The sequence below is a fragment of the Balearica regulorum genome, chromosome Z, assembly GCF_011004875.1.
Source record: "Balearica regulorum gibbericeps isolate bBalReg1 chromosome Z, bBalReg1.pri, whole genome shotgun sequence".
In the NCBI taxonomy this organism is placed as follows: Eukaryota; Metazoa; Chordata; class Aves; order Gruiformes; family Gruidae; genus Balearica; species Balearica regulorum.
Window position 1 is genome coordinate 63,471,657 of NC_046220.1, and position 19,380 is coordinate 63,491,036.

Genomic DNA, 19,380 nt, shown 5'->3' on the forward strand with positions numbered 1-19,380 from the left:
CTTGTTATTCTGTACTTTCCATTACTTTATTCTCTTCTCATTGCTGTAGCTGGTAAGGACACATTTCTTTATGAGAATCACGGAAAGGAAGCTTTTAGTCTGGATGGCTGTAGAATAAACCCTGAAAAGTGCTCAAAATGTGCGTAAACGCAGATAGTCTTGGAAAGCAGAAGATGACTAAAAAGCCTGAATATATTATTTCTTCACAACAAGATTTTACAGCTAATCCTTTGATTTTTGATCAGTTATTTGAAATGATGTATCATAGCCTAGGGTATGTTTCAGGCTGCGAACCATCTCAAGGTCTTCATCTTGTCTTTAGAACTATTTTTGTTTACAAACTCATCTATGAAGTCCTCTTTTTTCATGTAATGTCTTTTGCAATAGCTGCTATATGCTTGCATGACACATCAACATAGTGTTGAAGAAAAACCTCTCTGTTGATGTATTTTTCATGATCTTAGTTGAAAATTTTTTTGGACACTCTATGGGTGGAATGTGCATTGAGAGATTATTTTATTAAATCATAATATCAAAATCAGCTTTGAACATCTGTCCTAAATACAGTGATAATACTTCTGATTATGGTAAATTTGCAACTGCTGTTCAAATGTTACATTGCCAAAAATGATGAAGACAAATGACAGCATTAAAACAATTGTTTCAGAGTGGAGTTTATCTTTACTATTCTGACTGCATTTGCAGTTTAGAAAAAGTAGTATGTAAATGTTTCATCTACAGTACAATTTTTAAAAATATTTCTTTTCATATAAATCAGGAATATTAGAACTTGTAACATTAATAGTTTTTCTAGCTGTATCTCTGAGTTTAATTTATCCACCCATGCTAAGTATCAGAAGGAAGTCCATTAGAGGCATAATTTGGTTGTCTATGGCAGTTTTAACGACATGGAAAACTAATAATAGAAAAAGCTATTTCTGTTGATGATGTGTAACATATATATTATGCTTTTCCTTCCTTGGTTTAAATAGCTCTTTTTGGTTTGAGGTTTTTGAGGAAGAAACCAAGAAAGAAGTGTACTTTATTTTAAGGCAGAGTGCTGTTGTGGTGTACCACTTTCTGTAAGGCTAAGGATATGCTGTAGTAAAGACTTCAGAAAGACATCAAAAAGTGTTGTGTTATAAAGAGGAGTGCTGCTTGTAACATGTGCGAATCTAATGAACGACCAAATTCTCTTGAGCTGTTGAAGAGTTATGATACAAAGCTTTTTTCTCAATATTGACTAAAAGTATTTGTTTTCTATTTTTTCACACAATTCTCTTGCATTAATGACATTGTCTGCACTTGCAAAATAACCAGTATTTAATAATAGCCAAGTATATGTGTGCAAAAGAATATGGTGAAACTACAAGCTACTCACTGTTTTTGCATTTTTATTTTCCAAAATTTAGAAATAGGAGTTGAAATTGTCACATAGCTTGACGTTTTTGATCCCTTTAAGGGAAGTCTGAGATTGCAGTTTTATTCATCAGTAGTTCAGTTTATAGTTCTAGGTGTTGGAACTAGGTTAACGTATTTTTTTTAAAATAGAGGTGTCGTGGTTTTGTCTGGGAAAAAGTTAATTTTTTTCCTAGCAGCAGATACAGTGCTGTGTTTTGGATTTAGGATGAGAATAATGTTGGTAATGCACTGATGTTTTCATTGTTGCTAGGCTCTGTTTACACCAAGTCAAGGACTTCTCAGCTTCTTATACTCATCTCATACCTCCTTCTGTACAATGAGGAGGCTGAGGGTACACAAGAAGCTGGTAGGGGACACAGACAGGACAGCTGACCCCAACTGACCAAAAGGATATTCCATACCATATGGTGTCATGCTCAGCATATAAAGCTGGGGAAAGCTGGCCAGGAGCTGGGACCTTGGCTTAGGAACTAGCTGGGCACTGGTGGTCTGCAGGTGGTGAGCAATTGTGCTGTGCATCACTTGTATATTCTGTTATCATTAGCATCATCATCATCTTTCTTTTCTGTCCTATTAAACTGTCTTTATCTCAGCCCATGAGTTTTACTTTTTTTATTCTTTTCCCAATTCTCTCCCCATCACACTGAGGTGAGGGCAATGAGCAAATGGCTGTGTGGTTGTTTTAACTGCCTGCCGGGTTAAACCACAACAAGGGATTTTTTTGTCTGGTCTTTTAACATTTATTCAAATATGAGACATATATGATTGGGTGCATAGATAAATCATGCTGCATGGCATGAAGAATAAAAAGTGAAAAAGATCAAATTCTAATGAACCTGTTATGTTTATCATTGAGCAAGGGTGTATGATGACAGTCTTTATTTGAATAGCTTATTGTCAAAACCTACAATAATAAAAAGCAAGTGTCAAAAAGTATAATTGAGTTTAAAACAAGTGAAAAATTAAACCTTCCTTTCAGAGATAACATACCTGGAAATGTTCACTAAAAATGAACTCTTAATAATCTGTAGTAGTTAGCTCTGTTTTGTCTTAGTCTGGATAGAACCAGTTCTTAGGCTTTATTTTGTTTTCTGACAACCTTTTCAAGCAGGTTAATTGGCAAATCCTGTAGTATTATATATATGAAGTACATGCTCAGTTGTTTCCAAGTTAAGAAGAGCTTTATGTCCAGTATACTTATTTGTTGTTTTTGTCCAGCCTGAATTTTCTTCTATCCATGTACTTTTTACATTTATATTCCAGCCATCTTGGGAGGTTTTTCCTTAGTAATTTGCTGTGATTGTATTTTTTTGTTTCCTAAACTCTTTTTCACTAAGAAATATTCCTTCAAAAGCCTCAGTTATTTCTGTCAATATCTATCTCAAATATTACTCAGGCATATTGGTAACTTTCAGGTAATTTTAGAGTAGGTTTAAGTTCTTACAAGTAAGTAGCTTGCGTTTCATACTTGCATTTTTGATAAGAGTTTCATGCTTTATTCATTTATCATACTTAAAGAAAATACATGGTTTGGGTTTTTCTTATTGATTAGTTAAATTCTTTAAAGTGTATCCAATGGTAGTATTCGTAGATGCTTCCAATCCTGTTACTAGGTAAATTTCTATCTCAGTGTTAATTTGATGCAGATAGTTCTTTCTGGCACAGTGGACTTTTCCAGTGACGTGCAGCTAGTAACGGCAGTGCTTTATAGAGACTCTCTTCCTTTAGTGGGCCATTTCACATAATCAGACTGGTGAAAGGGTAATGTTATCCTTGAATGTATAAATACACGTTAATATGTAAGTAGTAGTAATTCATTTTGCCTTTGTATCTACTACTGTTAATACCACTATTAGAAGAACTTTTTGAATTGTAATACTTATGCTTCAGAAAGTTTAAAAAGTGCAAGAGCTCAAAGGAAGGTGGCAGAAAGTTCACAGTGTAGTGTTGCGGTGCTGACAAAGTTCAATTTATTAATCTGATTTAAAAGAAAATAACAAAAATTATTTCAGCATGAGAGGGATCTCTGCTGGGACAGAGGGACTCAACTTTGCTTATAAAGGCATAACAACATCCCCCAGATGGACACTGATTTTTTTTTTTTTTTTTTGAGATTGAAGAGGAATTAAATAAGTGCAAGCCATGGAGCTGGGGGCTTGTATCAGGGAAGATTTCAGTTTGTGCTGTCCTGTTATCCCTGCAAGCACTCACAAATGACTGTTGGGGAGGGAAGGAGAGATGGACTGGGTAATGTAGTACAGACGTTCTCAAATTATGTAGAAAACAACTCTTAATGTGAGACTGAATAACTTTTAAGGATCAGCTTTTTATCCTATGTAGCTTCTAGAATAAATTACTTACCTTTTTATGCTAGGGGTGGGTGGAGGTATGATTGAATCATCATGATGCTTGCTAGCCTTCAAACCTGTGAATTTGTAAGTCTTTTTTTTTTTTTTTTTTTTTTTTTTAAATAAGGGACACTTGCTTACACAGAAGTCTGTGTGAACTTCATAGTTGCACAATTACATGCATTTGGCCCGCAAGCTGCAGGTTGAAGGGATCAGAAAGAATCCTGTCTCCTTTTCCGGCAATGTACAGCTGGATGGAGAGGAATGTCTGTCTTTCCCTAAGGTGTCTGGGATTTACTGTAGCTGCAAGTAACTTATCTGACAAGACTGAGCAGTGCTTACAGTATTTACAGAGAACTCATCTTTCTTACACATTTGACTTAAATGTCCTACTCAAATGATCAGGATCATACTATTCATCAGATTTGCAAAGAAAAGGGACTTTTTGGCAAGTCAGAGTTGCAGATCACTGAGGATTTTTCAAGAGATAGTCTGTAGCTTACATTACACTAATAAATTAAATAAACATGTCAGTGAATTTTTTTCTTGCACCGAGGACCACTGGCACAGAACTTCTTGTGTCCACACTTATAAGCTGACTTCTCCAGAACAGAATAGCTTTGTCTGTTTTGTGTGTTCATAATTGTGTGTGGCCACCTTCTGAACTTTTCCAGGGAATTCTTTGAGGTTAGTTGTTGTCATGGGCCAAATCTGTGCAGGGAACTTTTTTTTTTTTTTAAAAAACAATTTGATGGACTTTTAAAGCAGTTTGATGATACAGATAATAGAATTTCAGTGTCCAGGAGTGTGGTCCCTTTCACTTTTCAGTTCAGTAGTATAGATGTATATTTTAGCATGAGGCATGCTCATATCCTGCCAAAAAAGACCCGAAATTTTTCCTTTTTAAGTGTCCTTGGAGGCACTTGGAATCTATCTCTGCAGTTTCCTTCCGGCTGATGTGTCAATCGGAGCTGTCAGTGACAGCTTAACAGCCATCATGCGTTTCCCACCTGTCTGATGCAGCTCTCCAGCAGCCCTGCAGGTGTGCCCAGAAGTCCCAGAGCTCTTCCCCATCTGCCTCATCAAATGACTTTTGATCCATTCAAGGTGTATCAATCTTGCCTCATACGTCTTTCCACATTCCACTTCCCCAGCCTGGTCACATTTCAGAGACTTAGGCACCCACTTTATTAGGAGACATATGATGTTCTCTTCCAGCTTGGGCAAAAGAATTCCTTGGCGGTCTCAAAATGACCAGGTTTGTCCTGAGGTTTTTTGCAACCTGCATATCTGTATTCTTACATTCAAATTTTGTGTGGTGGCACCCTTACACATTCTGTCAGTGAATCAAAAAGAAAATATATTCACATCTTGCAACCTGGATGTTTGCATAACTCACGTGACTGTTGTTGTAATTTTTAATGGTTGGTTGAGATAATTGCTGGCTTGAGTATTTACCTTTTGGTTGTCTTTGGCTCCTGAAGTATTTACGAAGGTCCTGGTGACAACTATGACCCATCTTCACCTTTGCAGTGGTTTTGTTTGTTTGGTTGGTTGGTTTTTTGTTCGCTTTGTTTTTTAAAAATAGCAATTAGACCTATCTAATCTCAGTGGTAATCTGGATGATTTGTCATTGCAGGGGTTTCTTGGCTTGAAGCTACTATTTGGCAAGTATTGACTCTATAGTTTTCCACACTTTGGAACCCAACATCTGTGGGTTAACTGGATTCCTTGAAAATTCAAAATAAAGTTAGAGGAAGTGGTGTCAAAACCAAAAAAGACAAGTTAGGCTGATTTGATTAAATCATAAGAGAAGCAAATGATGGAATTGAGCAGTTTGATACATAAAAATTATAAGAGCTTTCAAACAAATCATGAGTGGAAACCATCTGTATGAAAGGAAAAAATGAGAAAAACGGAGTTTGAAGATGATGTAGGTAAAGTAAGTCATTGGCCATTGAAAACTGAGACTTTTTTCCATTAAACTGAGGTATAAGTGTATGAATATTCCTTACAGGAAATTAATTATTGCTTATAAAATTTGAATATTTAATGAAACCATAATTAGAATACATTACTACCTGGGTATGTTCTTGCAAAAATAATTAGTGTATTGGAAAAATAAAATTATGTTTCCCTAAGTTTTATCTAGTATCTATTTATCTAAGTTTCATTATCATCATATTTTCTTACAAATGCTATCCTATGTATAATGAAGAATACTCGCTATTCAGCATAAACAGAAGGATACTGTAGTGGATCGACCCTGGCTGGGGGCCAGGTGCCCACCAGAGCTGCTCTATCACTCCCCTCCTTCTCTAGATGGGGAGAAAAGGTATAACTAAAAAAAACTTATGGGTCGAGATAAGGACAGGGAGAGATCACTCACTAATTATCATCACAAGCAAAACAGACCGAACTTAGAGAGGGAATTCATCTTATTTATTACTAAGCAAAACAGAGTAGAGGAATGAGAAATAAAACCAAATCTTAAAACACCTCCCCCCACCCCTCCCATCTTCCCGGGCTCAACTTCACTCCCGGCTTCAACCTCCGCCCCCCCCAGCGGCACAGGGGGACGGGGAATGGGGGTTACGGTCAGTCCATCACACGGTGTCTCCGCCGCTTCTTCATCCTCAGGGGGAGGACTCCTCTCATTGTTCCCCTGCTCCAGCGTGGGGTCCCTCTCACGGGAGACAGTCCTTCACGACCTTCTCCAACATGAGTCTCCTCCACGGGGTGCAGACCTTCAGGAGCAAACTGCTCCAGCGTGTGTCCCCCACAGGGTCACAAGTCCTGCCAGCAAACCTGCTCTGGCGTGGGCTCCTCTCTCCACGGATCCACAGGTCCTGCCAGGGGCTTGCTCCAGCGCAGGCTTCCCATGGGCCACAGCCTCCTTCGGGTGCCTCCACCTGCTCTGGTGTGGGGTCCTCCACGGGCTGCAGGTGGAATCGCTACACCCCCTCATCCTTCCTCCATGGGCTGCAGGGGGACAGCCTGCTTCACCATGGTCTTCACCACGGGCTGCAGGGGAATCTTGCTCCAGTGCCTGGAGCACCTCCTGCCCCTCCTTCTGCACTGACCTTGGTGTCTGCAGATGTTCTTACATCTTCTCACTCCTCTCTCTGGCTGCAAAAGCTCTCTCTAACTGTTTTTTCTCTTTCTTAAATATGTTATCACAGAGGCGCTGATTGGCTTGGCCTTGGCCAGCGGCGGGTCCGTCTTGGAGCTGGCTGGCATTGGCTCTGTCAGACACAGGGGAAGCTTCTGGCAGCTTCTCACAGAAGCCACCCCTGTAGCCCCCCCGCTACCAAAACCTTGCCATGCAAAACCAACACAGATACTATGGTATTTGTTTTTCAAAAATATAACAGGAACAAGGGACTTAGTTCATATAATTCTCTCCTATCACAGTTCCTAGAGAAATTGAAGTTGAGGAGTAACTTCAGATTCATACCTGAATGAGAGTAAGCAGGTTCAGGTCACAATGGCAAATTTTCAGCTGTGCTGAAATCAGTGACAACATTTTTACTTGATTTTAGCGGAACTGGCTTTCTTCTTAAACATCCATTTTATCTAAGGTTGTATGTCTTTAATTGATTTTTTTTCTGTTAGCATTGGATATTAAAAAACATTAGAAGACCAGGCTTCCTTGTGTTCAGTTCTAGACTACATTTTAAAGAATTCAAGCAAGTTTAGGTTTTCTCACTAAATAAACCTGAGCCCTGTCTGCTTTCTTTGAGGAATAACTTTGCATGAACTTCAATAGGATTAAGTTCAGGCTCTGTCATAAATGCAGAAATTGGAAGTTTGCTTCCGTAAATATGTAAAAGTCAGGAAATACTCAGTAAAAATCTTTCTTTCTCTCTGTATCTGTGTTGTGTTAAAGCTTTGTGACATACAAAACCTGATTATATTCCAACACATTTTATATAAGAATGCTGGTTTGATTACACTCCCCCATCCAAACAGGAAATGGGAAATCAGTGAGAGCTTTACGTGTATAGGATGGCAGAGTTTGGACCACCTTGATGAGATCAGTTCACACATTTGAGTTCAAAATTAGAACTTAATCCCAGAAATTGCTCCACACTTAGTACCTTTAAAAATCACAGGAATTCCATGTGGTCACAGCAGTCTGCATGCATAGAGTTTACTGGATTTGTTCCAAATTTAAAGCTTTGTTATTTTGCCCATGGATTTGGCTTACAGACAGACCTTAACTCTTTTTAGCACTGAAAGGTATAGAACTCGTGATCAGCCTCCTACGTGATAACAGTCCTTAGGTTATTTTTAACAGAAATGTCTGGTGGCCTGAAATTAGTAACTATCTGGGTTAAAAATTAAAGCATAAAGATGATATCTTTTCATCTTTGTTTTCACTCACCATTCAAAAGAATAGAAATTTTTCTGAAACGTATACTGCAAGGAAATCAGTATGAATCCACGAAAATCAAAGGTGTTGTAGGGGTGTTCTCATATCACTAGCCGTATCTTAGGTCTGCATATTCAAAATATGAAGGTGTAATTAATGAATTGACTGCTGCATGACCACTGCTATTGTTATTAGCTATGCCGCAGAAAACATTTTAATTCCATTTTCAGCTCCATATACTTACATGTTAACTACACAGAAACTCACTGAGCTTCTATATTTGGAGGAAAGTACCTAAAATGATGAAAATTGTCCTTTGAAGACATTAGCTTTTCGCAAAAGTGTTTTTCATTTTACTTTCTTATAGTATCCTCTTAAGACGCGTATAATCATTGGAAGATAATGAGAAGGGAACTATAATGGCAGTTCATAAGATTTTATTTATATAACTGTTGGTGTAATAATTGAGAGTTACAGTTTTTAATTAGAATTAAAGTTTAAGTAGTAGGAGTTACAATTAATATTGTTTAGTTGGTAAGTGTGAGACTGTAAGAGGATTCCAATTATGTTCAAAAAGTAAAAGTGTTTCGAAGCAGTAGCAGTCTATAGATATGCTGCTGTGACTTCGTAACAGCATGGTAGACTGCTTTATGGAGCCGGTGATTACAAAGATCCACTTTAACCATTTTTTTCTTGCTGGCAGGTGTCCCACTGGCCTGAGGCCAGCGGCTGTGAGTGTACTGCAGCTTGCGGTTTACACCAGAGTGTAGAAAATGCCGACACCAGCTGGCTGCACATAATTAAGCTGATTGCGGTCTGACAACTTGAACTATGATACAGATATGTGATAAATATACAGAATATCTTACAAATTTGATTCTCTGACATATTTTATCTACTTTTTTTCCCTCCTTAACAGATATGATATCTGCACTTACAAAAACAAGCCTTGTGGAACACTGGGTAAGATTATAAAGAGAAATTGCAGCTTGTATTTGCTGTTTCCTTGTTTTATACTCAGCTATTGATTTACTGTCTGATTAGATCTTTTTAACTTTATGCTTTCAAAATGTTGCAGTTTTATAAACATGAACAATGAAAGGTAACCTAGGTGGGTTTTGGCTTTGATACATTTCTGGAAGAGTTTAAATTAAGTGAGCTGCTGCTGTGTATTTCTTCTCTGGCAGCTGTAGTTCTGATAAAACCTAGCAAATCACTCAAACTTGCTTCTTACAGAAGAGAATCTGCTGTTTATGTCCATTTTTAACCTGTCTCCGTGATCTAGTTAAAAAAAATACAAGTAAAAGACCAGGAAAGTTAAAAACCAAACAACAACAAAAAACTCTTATAAAAGAAACATGCTTTGAGGTTTACCCTGTTGCTCTGTTGTACATGGGGAGTACAGCTTCAGATTGTTCCTGTCACAGACTTAGAGAGAAATACCACAGTGATATAAATTACAGTAGCATTGAAACTCCTTAAAACAATGCTTTTACAATGGAGAAGCACACAGAGCAAACTTAGGTGCAGGATGGACAGCTAGTGTTCTATCCATACCTAAATTTGTCACCAAAAGTTATTTACTATAGTATAGTTATTGCCTTTAATAGTGCTTTAATATAGGAAAGAAACATTATTCAAAGACTAATGTAACATTTTTTTTTCCCCAATTTGCATCCTTTCATAAGCCTCTTTCCCAGAAGTAATTAAAGATACAATTCTAATTCAGCTAACTCAGATTATTAATACTTTTCCAATCAGAGCTCATAATGGTATTTACTTTGTCTTTCCTTGTATTACTGTATGCATTGATAGCCTTAACTCATGTTAATTTTTCTACAAGTCCTGCTCGAGTCAGCCCAACACTTCTGGCACAGGGATGTAGTGTACATGGGGAAAGGTACTAGAATTTTGACTGCTGTAAATATGAGCAATATCTACAGCATGTTTTAGTAAAAGGCAAATGATGCCGATGAATTTCTAAGTGTAATTGATTTTCTTTGATATCTGAGTGAAGGAGACAAAGCTGAATAGACTGTCTATATTGATGTCAGAATTGTCTGCACTTAAGCATTAAAAGAAGAAAGTTTGAAAGTGTACGTTCACACATGAACTATTTGATATTTTTATGTGATATTTTTAACACAGATCATTAGTGTACAATCCTTACTGTATCAGACTTTGGCATAAAGGTAAATTCTGCTCTACTTGAATCCAGCATAACAGAGGATAGACTTTGGCAAATGTTTTATTAAACAAAAGGCTTGCTTTTTTTTATTAAAAAAAAAAAAAAAATCACTTATGGTATCAGTTCCAACTCAGTGTTACAGGACCCTTGGCAACACTACCATGACAATTTATTTGCATTATAGGCATTGAATTGGAGAAGAGACAAGGCCCTGTGGCCCTCTTTTGCAAGACATTTAATATGCTTAAGTCCCACTGATGTCCAGTAACTATAGTTAAGCATATATTTAAGGAGTCTGTGAACAAAAGTCTCAGAGAGGTCTCAAAAGGTCAAAAGAAACCTGAATCATTGGTATTCTAGGAAGAAACAGAAATAACAGGTTTTGTGTAGCGTAGACATCTCTTCCCTATTCCAGTTTCCTAAAACAGGGAATCTTTCATGGAACCTCTTAAAAAAGATAAACCTCAGATATCTTTGCAGAACATATGTGGCTCCAGTGAAGGACGAACTCCTTTTTAAAATCTGAGCCATAGACTGAGTTCTTGACTTGATCTCTGTCACTTTGTCCAAGTATAGTATGGAATTATGTTAATGTGGTCCTGTAAGTCACTGAAGCAAGCACTCAGTTTTAAGATCTGAAGATAGAAATTACTTTATCGCTCAAATGTGGTGGACTTTGCAGGGGAACATGGCAGTTAGTATGTAAGTATTGCCATGTTGTCTTCAGAATGTCCTACTGCATTAGAATAGCTATCACAGGTGAACTGTAATTATTGTATTTTCTACAGGTTGCACACTGAAAAAAATATACAGATTTTTCTTCATGGATAGTCTTTTTTCTTCTGATGTTTCATCCTGTCCCCCATGGGTCTGTCTACACTGATGATTTGTTTGTAGTGGTAGTACTGTTTTGATGCAAATTCTGCAGACACACATTGTCACCTTTTGCCCATGTCAATTTGGTTATCAGAGTAGTTTTGATATGTGCAAACTAGATTTGTTTTGGAGCAAACTAACTCAGAACACATACTCCCCAAATGCTCCATATGCGCCTATGGGAGACATTAGGGTCTATATCACTATATGGGCTGTATTGTCATGATACCCTGTAATATTTTTTCCCTTTAGAATGCTTTGAACCACGTGTAGCGAATATGTTCAGCCTACAGGATTAAACTAGTCCAAAGTAGTGTCCAACCCACATACAAAGATATGTGAGGAGGCTGAATATCAGTGCTTCACTCTGCTGACCCACTCCTAGATAAAGAGTATGATATCTCTCTTCCCCCTTACCTGCCCCATTTCCCCCACCCCCCAACGAAAGTTACACTTTTTCCAGTCATTTTTTTGTTATACTGTAGTTAACTGAGCAGGTAATTTCCTTAAAGAAAGGATTACTGCTTTTTTCATGTAAGAAACTCTGGGGAGGAATACATTAAATAAATCTGATGTTTAGAGCTTTCTCTAGTGGCACTAAATTATGACTGCAGTGTGTTGTGTGATAATCTGTTGCTGAAGAATGCGTAAAATACAGAAGAGTCACATTCTGTAAATGCCAGTGGCTTTTTCTCTCTAAAGAAAGGTTTTATAAGGGCTTGTAATACAATAACGTTTTAATTCCAGAAGATGATGGGTGATAAATGGAAAAGACTACCATGGTTAAATGAATGCTTGTTATTAACATGTCTCCTCTCTCTTCATTGATGCATTCAGTTTTGTTTTTTTAATTTTTTTTAACATACCATGTGGGGCTTTTCATAGCTAAAAAAGTTGCTTGTATGTTTTTATGAACCCACTAAACTTAAACAGATTTCTTTAGAAAAATAATGTGGATACATTTTGCTTTCTTCAAGCTCAAGAATGTTAAAATAGAAATGCTTTCTTGAATTCCCTCTCCTGGCTCAAGTTACTAGGTGGTCCCCAGTTACCAGAAGTAAAATTTATAAATCTAACCCCTAGTCTAGACATTTTCCAGCACTGACTGCAGTTCAAAAAATATTAATGTCTAGCCGGCAAAGTGAAATTCCCCCCAGTGATTTTGCAAATGACTAGAAAGTTAACCTTTTGCCAACTGCTCCTTCTGTGCATAGAGGTTATTAAAAAGAATCCAGGCATTTATAACTAGGGCTTTTAAGACTGAAACACCTTGGCATGACCCTTTGTGTCTCCTTCTGTTTATTCAGGCTTGGCCTCTGTGGCTGGAATGTGTGAGCCTGAAAGGAGCTGCAGCATTAATGAAGACATTGGCCTAGGTTCAGCTTTTACCATTGCACATGAGATTGGTCACAAGTGAGTGAGTTTAAAAAAAGAATACATTTTAATGTATCACCTTTTTAATATTAGTTTAATAATAGTGTTTTTTTTCCTGCATGGCTGTACCATCTCTGTTTGGGTGCTCCATGTTTCTGTATATAGTATTCATGAGTGGCAGTACATTTTGTTTAGTATATATTACCTAGGGCTTTAAATTTAGAACTGAAGACTCGTCGTTTACCCTTTGATTTCAGATTCCAATTAAATCTGTGCTTTTGAGATTTGGCTTACAACCTTCCTACTCTGTTTCATATTTTTAAATATTTGGCTTTGAAAATTTTCTTTTTTTCCCCCTCTTACTTTTGTCTACCTTTCTGTATGAAACAAAAGTGGTTAAAAGGTAATTTTTTTGCTTTTTGTTATTTTGTCTTAAATATAATTAAAACGATTTTCATTGGTTCTATTGTCAATATTCATACACTTTTAGTCATCTTTCATTCAAGCATGAAGTATACAAGACAATCATAGAGCAGTCATAGCATCACTTGTCATATTTTAAGCATCAACGTAGCATTTTAAAGAGCATGATGTTATGAGACTGATAAACTCTGAGTAGAGTTTGGCCTGGAAATATTTTAGGTCTTCCTTCAAAAGACAGCATTGTTAAATACATTGTGATAACTCTAAAAAGACTAGGCACCTTTATTATCAAGAGATTTTCTTCTTTCTTTACATGGGTTGACCAACACTGAGTTATGGATGACATGTTTTTCCAATCATTAGCTGATGCAACTGCTAAAAGTTCCAATGCAGACTGAAATAGAAGCTAACAATCTGCTGATCAAAAAAGGGGTTGGAAGTAAACAGTTATTTCCAGCCCACCTATCATGCAAGAGAATCTTTGGGCAAGTATGATCTCATTTATATTATGTGTGAAAAAAACGCTGTACTTGCATGGAAGTAGATGAATTTTAGGATTAAAAAGCAATTCTATAAGATCTGAACAAAAATAATTCAAAACACATGTAATACTCATCTTCATTTCCTTCATTCTTTTCCTTCACTTGTATAAGTTGAAAAAGATAGGGTAAAGGAAAATATATTTCCACTGTTGAGGAAAGAGCTCCTCCAAATCACTCATAGTTCTGAAATTCTTGTTAATAACATCTCTTATAGTAATAGCTGACCGTGCTGTGAATTTGTCACTTTTAACAACAAAAACAATCTTCTAATACCACATCTTCATTTTCATCCATATGTCATGCATATTTTATGCAGGTTATTCCACAGATACATGAAAATAGTTTACATATATGCAGTTAGGTTATTATGACAAGCTGGCATGATGACAAGAATTGATTTGAAGAATTTAGAGTTTGTTTAGAATCCGAGAAAAACAATGTGGCGATAGCATATATCCTGTCATCACAGGAATTTTTTTAACCATCTGTGTTTTCTACATTCCATATCTTTTGGCTTTTTATATGTAAGGTCTTTTAAAATTCTGAAGTCTGAGCTCTTTGCTTTCACCTCATCCCATAGCTGGCATGATACGTCAAATGCTGCTTTGAAAAGAAAGCAGAAATCATATTTCTTTAGCACAGTGATTAAAGAAAGCTACAGTGCAAGCTTGGTGTTAAAAATGAACATGCCATGCAGACACATTCAGTAAAAGCTGGGAAGAGTATGTGCAAAAGATCTTCAAGGTTTATAATGTTTTGTGCTATCCGCGCATCACCTCCCATTCACCCACACCATGACTGAATGCCTCTACGACTAAATCAAGGAAGTTACATCCTCTCAATTTCCTGCTTCCTAGTACCTGCTAGAAGGTACTTGCATATGTGAGTAACATAATTGTTTCGGGGAGCCTCATAAACTTTTTTTTGTTCTGTACCGTGATGATTGCTTTTCTTTTCAGACATACATGGGAAATAGGATATTGGCTTCATTGTCAAGTGAAAAACAGAACCATTTAAGGGATACGTCTACATGTCTACACTGAATATATAACACAAAACAAAAAAGCACTCAATTAAATTAGAATGGGAGGATTGCACTTTGAAAGATCATGTTTTTATTAATTATATAGTTACCATGGAATACTGAGTTTTTAAAAAAATGTTGAACTGAGGAATAAAATTCTCTTGTGTTTAAAAGAGAACAGTAATGATAATACACATATTTTGATAAATTATCCACAGTTCTCCAAAACTGGATTTCTAAGATTTCCTGATGGAAGTCTCTACTTTTTGTTAGTTTCTAGTAGTTTATTAAATTACAGCATCATGAGAAGTCATTAGATCATTCAGTCTGACTTTCTGCATATCATAGTGTATAAAATTTAACTCATTTAACTTTGTGTTGATCCAAGTAACTTCCATTTGGTTGAAGAATATTATCCAGAAAAACACTTAGCCTTTAAGACTATAAGAGACTGAAAGTGTGAGTGTCATACTTTGTTAAAAATATCTAAGTACTTTTAAAAATATTTTTGGCTTCTGTTACTTACCATTTGCAGGGTTTTTTTTATGAGTATAACCCAGTTTTGGTGCAGATGAGCTGTGTGCAGTTGAGACTCGTAAACAGCTGTTTTTATTGAAGACAGCCATATACTGTGATTAACTCAGTGTTTCTTTCTTGAAAGCATTAAGAATGGTGTTAGACTAACAGTTTTATGGTTGTTTTTCCCCATGCATGGTTCTGAAAATACCCTTGTATTACCCTTAATACTTCCGTGAATCAGATAAAATTCAGAGTGAACCCTTTAGCCTTCAGAATAGTGTCTCTAGAAAATTGATTTATGATGCTTGACTTACAGCATGCTTACTTTCCTACCATTATATATTTCACACCTAAGAAATGCGTAAGATTGCTAGTAAGCAAAAATCATAACCAGTGATTTCTCATGGCAGGAGAGAGAATTGAATGTGTATCCCCTGCAATATCAAGCAAAGTTTGACTACTTCTTGGGGAAGAAAGGAACTATATGCAGGCTTAAATATGCTGTTATGCTCAGACAAGTTGTAAGTTTCAAGATCCAGTCCCATTTTCTGTTTCCCTACCAGCTGAGTTAGTTAGGTAGCTTTCCGCTCTATGCTTTTTAATTTGACTACTTTATAAAATGCCTAGCTTGCCCCATGCATGCTGTACAGGATGCTTAGTTGAACTGTAAAGGAATTCCACGTTCCACTGAAAGGAGTATATCCCTAAAAAACAGGCATTGTGGCAGTCATTGTTGCAGTCTTATGGAGTTAGCTGACATCCGGAAACTAAATAACAAAGTGAAAAAGAACAAATAAAATAAAAAGGGGGAGGAGGGGGAAGGAAATGTCAAAACATGAGGATAGTGGACTAGGCTTAGAACAGAGAGCTGCCCATAAAACTTGGAGTAAGAAAAGAATTTACTAATGACAGACTGCTATTGAGGTCTGTGTGGAAGAAGCAGGGAGAAAAGGCTGGTGGCTAAAGTAATTTCTGAAAAGTCAGAATTGTCTTAACTTATAGAAGATGTAATGAATTGAAATTCAAAGGAGTTTGGCAGTCATATCTTGATAAAAAAGGTGTAAAAAATAATAAGATAGACTATAGTTTAATGGAGTAGACTGGCTTCAGGATAAAGAACAATGATAATATTTTCAAGCATGTACGTAGTTCTGAATTGGTTCATACAGCTACAATGTGACTGCAATTCTAGCACTTTTTTAAAGCTCTTTTTTTTAGTCCATGTGCAAAGTAGAAAAATAGCATAAATACCCTTCCTCTGATATGAGAAAGTTGGTCTTCAGTGCTAGAGTAGAAATTTCTAATCTAGGAAATCCTAGAAGTACTTCCAAAAGCTGCTTGTCTCTTCATCACTCTTCAGCAATCAGTGAGCTTCGTGTTTGATCAGTCAAACGTCAGCTGCATTGTAGAACCTGTTTGAGTGAGACGTTTTCTAGAAGAAATGCATGCCAAGGAATGTATGTGTTGTACAACTAGAAGGAAAATACTCCTATCTGAGGTAATAGGGACATGTACACCAAAGTTTAGAATAAGTTTCAAAAAATAGTTGAAACTCAACTAGGATGAAACACCGTGTCCTGTCAACAGATCTCCAGGTGATGCTGTCGTCATTGTTTTATCTGTGATGATGATGATGTCTTCCATCTTCAACTATAGCAAGGCTGACAGACCATCTCAAACCTACAGCGTAGGTTAAAACTTGTCCTTCCTAGGTGCTTAGGGTCCTGCTAGATGCGTAGGATTGACTGAGTATGATGCCTTAATTTTTAGGGACAGTGTAAGTAACTTCTTTTAGTTAAAACAAAATGTGTCCAGTTTTTGGCTGGACAAGCCACAATTCTGGTTTCTGTGACATGTTTATATTTACAATATAAACCAGGCTTGTGTCTAAATATCTGTGAAATATTATTTTAAGTTTAGAATTTACAATTCTAAAATAATTTGTTTAACATTAAAGCATTCTAATCAAGGAAAAGGAATGTAATAACCTTTCATGGATCTTAACTAAAATGTAAGAAGAATAAATGGGGGTGAAGAGGAAGGTTATCATAACTTTCAGGTCATCGTGAATTTCCAAAGGAAATCTGAGCTCAGAAGTTTGCTTCTTGATTAGAGCCAATACTTTCCACTTTGGCCTACAGTGTAGAGACCTGACGCTTTCATACACACAAACCTTGCTTGATGTTACTCTTGTGGCATGAAAGCTGGATAGATATGACAGTGTAAACCAGGTGCAGAAGTTTGTGTTCTAAGTTTTCTAATACTCCCATAGAATTCTATGATTTCCCCATAAGAAAGTCCAGGTTTCTGAATAGGCTGCATTTTTTTAGTAAATTAGAATTTGCTGTGCTTTTAAGAGCTTCATATGTTATTTAATACTAAATTATGCTAATATATAAAAATTGTATTTGGAGTATTTGGTCATCAAATATAACTCAGAGAAGAATGACACTTAGGAATTAAATGGGAAAAATGTTATCATAAAAGTATGCTAAAATTATGTTTAATTTCATGACAGGTGTGCTTGTTATAAAGCTACCATTATTCAATTAGTTTCCCAAGTTTTCAGGGAAGTAATGTGTTTCACTAAAGTCAAAGTTTTAAATTCTGCGTTACTTCAGAATAAAGGATCAGGGATACTCCAAACCATATAATGATCTCCGAATGCAGGAAATCAGCAGTTAAGGTTAAAATACACATTAAGACACAGAAATAGAAAGTGAAATAACTAATTAACCTTGATTCCTACCTTGAGAGGAACAATGCAATAACACGTAGTTTCAATAAATGCTAACAATGTTTGTGATCCTTAATTAAAATAAACTGATTTTTCAAGACCATACTTCTTTTTTCTTTTATTTGTAATGTCATTTAAAGGTGAGTTGCAATTTGCATGCTGTTATGAAGCTATAACCAATACTTTTATAACATTGGCTAGAAATATATGCAGGGCTTATGTAGAAAGAGAACTTTCTCTTACGGCATGGTATGGGGCATATAATTAAAAAAGTAAAGAAAAAGTGCTGACCTTATATTCATATAAAACCATAAAATATGAAGGTTGTATCCAAAAATTTACCATAACATCAGATCAGTTGACAAATATTTCACTGCTAGTAGGCATGAGGATAATAAAGAAAATTACCATGTATGTCCACACAGAAATTGTTCTTTGAACACGTAGTTCATAGCTCTAATATTGTAGGGAAAAAAATGTCTTTTAATAGTAGACTATGTTCACATTCAGCATTTTTTGTTGAACAAAATGCTGCTGAAACATGCTAGTTTACCCTTTCTTACCTCCTTGTACATGTTCTAATGTCACTAAGAAAAGGCAATTTAAAGCTATGGTAACATTTACGAATATAGGGAAGCTGCCAGTTTTCTTATTTTTTCATTGTATGCTGTAAATAGATATTCTAAGCTATATGAAATACATATATAGATTTAAATGACACCTTTTTAATAACTATGAGAATATGTACAACGTACTAAAAAAAAAACCAGAATAGGAAGTTTATGAAAAAATAGTATCTAATAAAATAAACTGGCAGTTTTTACAAGGAAATTACAATTCACCTTTTAGGTCTTATATCTAGTACGAGAATACCCGTTCAAGCACACCTTCCATCTTCTCACTGTAGTAGAGATTTACTGTTGGAGATTTTCCAAGTATTCTTCACTGGTGCACTTTATCACCCTTCCCTGCCCTTTGCTTCATTCTCCATAAATGTTGTGAGAGCAGTGTGTCTAACATGCTGAGGCACTGGAGGAAGTTCTAGCAATGTACCTGGGTCGAGATACTTAGCTTGAAAATGACCCATTTCACTCATAGTATGTATGTTTATTTTGTCTCTCCTAGTGAAAATAATTAGTGTAATAAAACTTGTTAACGTTTCTTTTCTCTCTTAGAAAGGTTTTATTTTTCCTAAAGAGTTACATGTAGTTATGCAGCTGTAAATCAGCCTCAGATAATGGACAAGAAGATAAAGTGCTTGATTTTATAGTATTTCTCTTGTGTTCCTGTAACTTCGTTGCCTCACCTGACTCAAGATTCTCAGTCTCTGGTACACTTCCTCCTCACGCTGTTAAACAAGTGGCAGAGCAAAGAAAGAGCCACTGCTTCAAAAGAATTAGGTCAAATTCATGTAACTCACAAATAGTAAGTGACTAAAAAATGAACATTCCCTGTTGTATTTAGAGAAAGCAAACATTAGCATTCTCTGCAGATCTGAATGCTCCAAACCCTAAGAAAGCTAGGAAATGGTTTGATATGCAGATCACTAGTA

At 36.2% G+C, this 19,380-nt stretch overlaps 1 protein-coding gene across 10 annotated transcripts in view; it reads left to right on the top strand.

The window, feature by feature from the left end:
* Positions 1 to 19,380, top strand: part of ADAMTS6 (ADAM metallopeptidase with thrombospondin type 1 motif 6) — a 156,709-nt gene that overhangs the window by 51,677 nt on the left and 85,652 nt on the right. For all 10 annotated transcript variants that reach the window (XM_075739410.1, XM_075739408.1, XM_075739404.1 and 7 more), the window contains 2 exons: positions 9,065 to 9,108; positions 12,517 to 12,622. In XM_075739410.1, the coding sequence (XP_075595525.1) occupies positions 9,065 to 9,108; positions 12,517 to 12,622 (150 nt within the window). The remainder of the gene's footprint in view (positions 1 to 9,064; positions 9,109 to 12,516; positions 12,623 to 19,380) is intronic.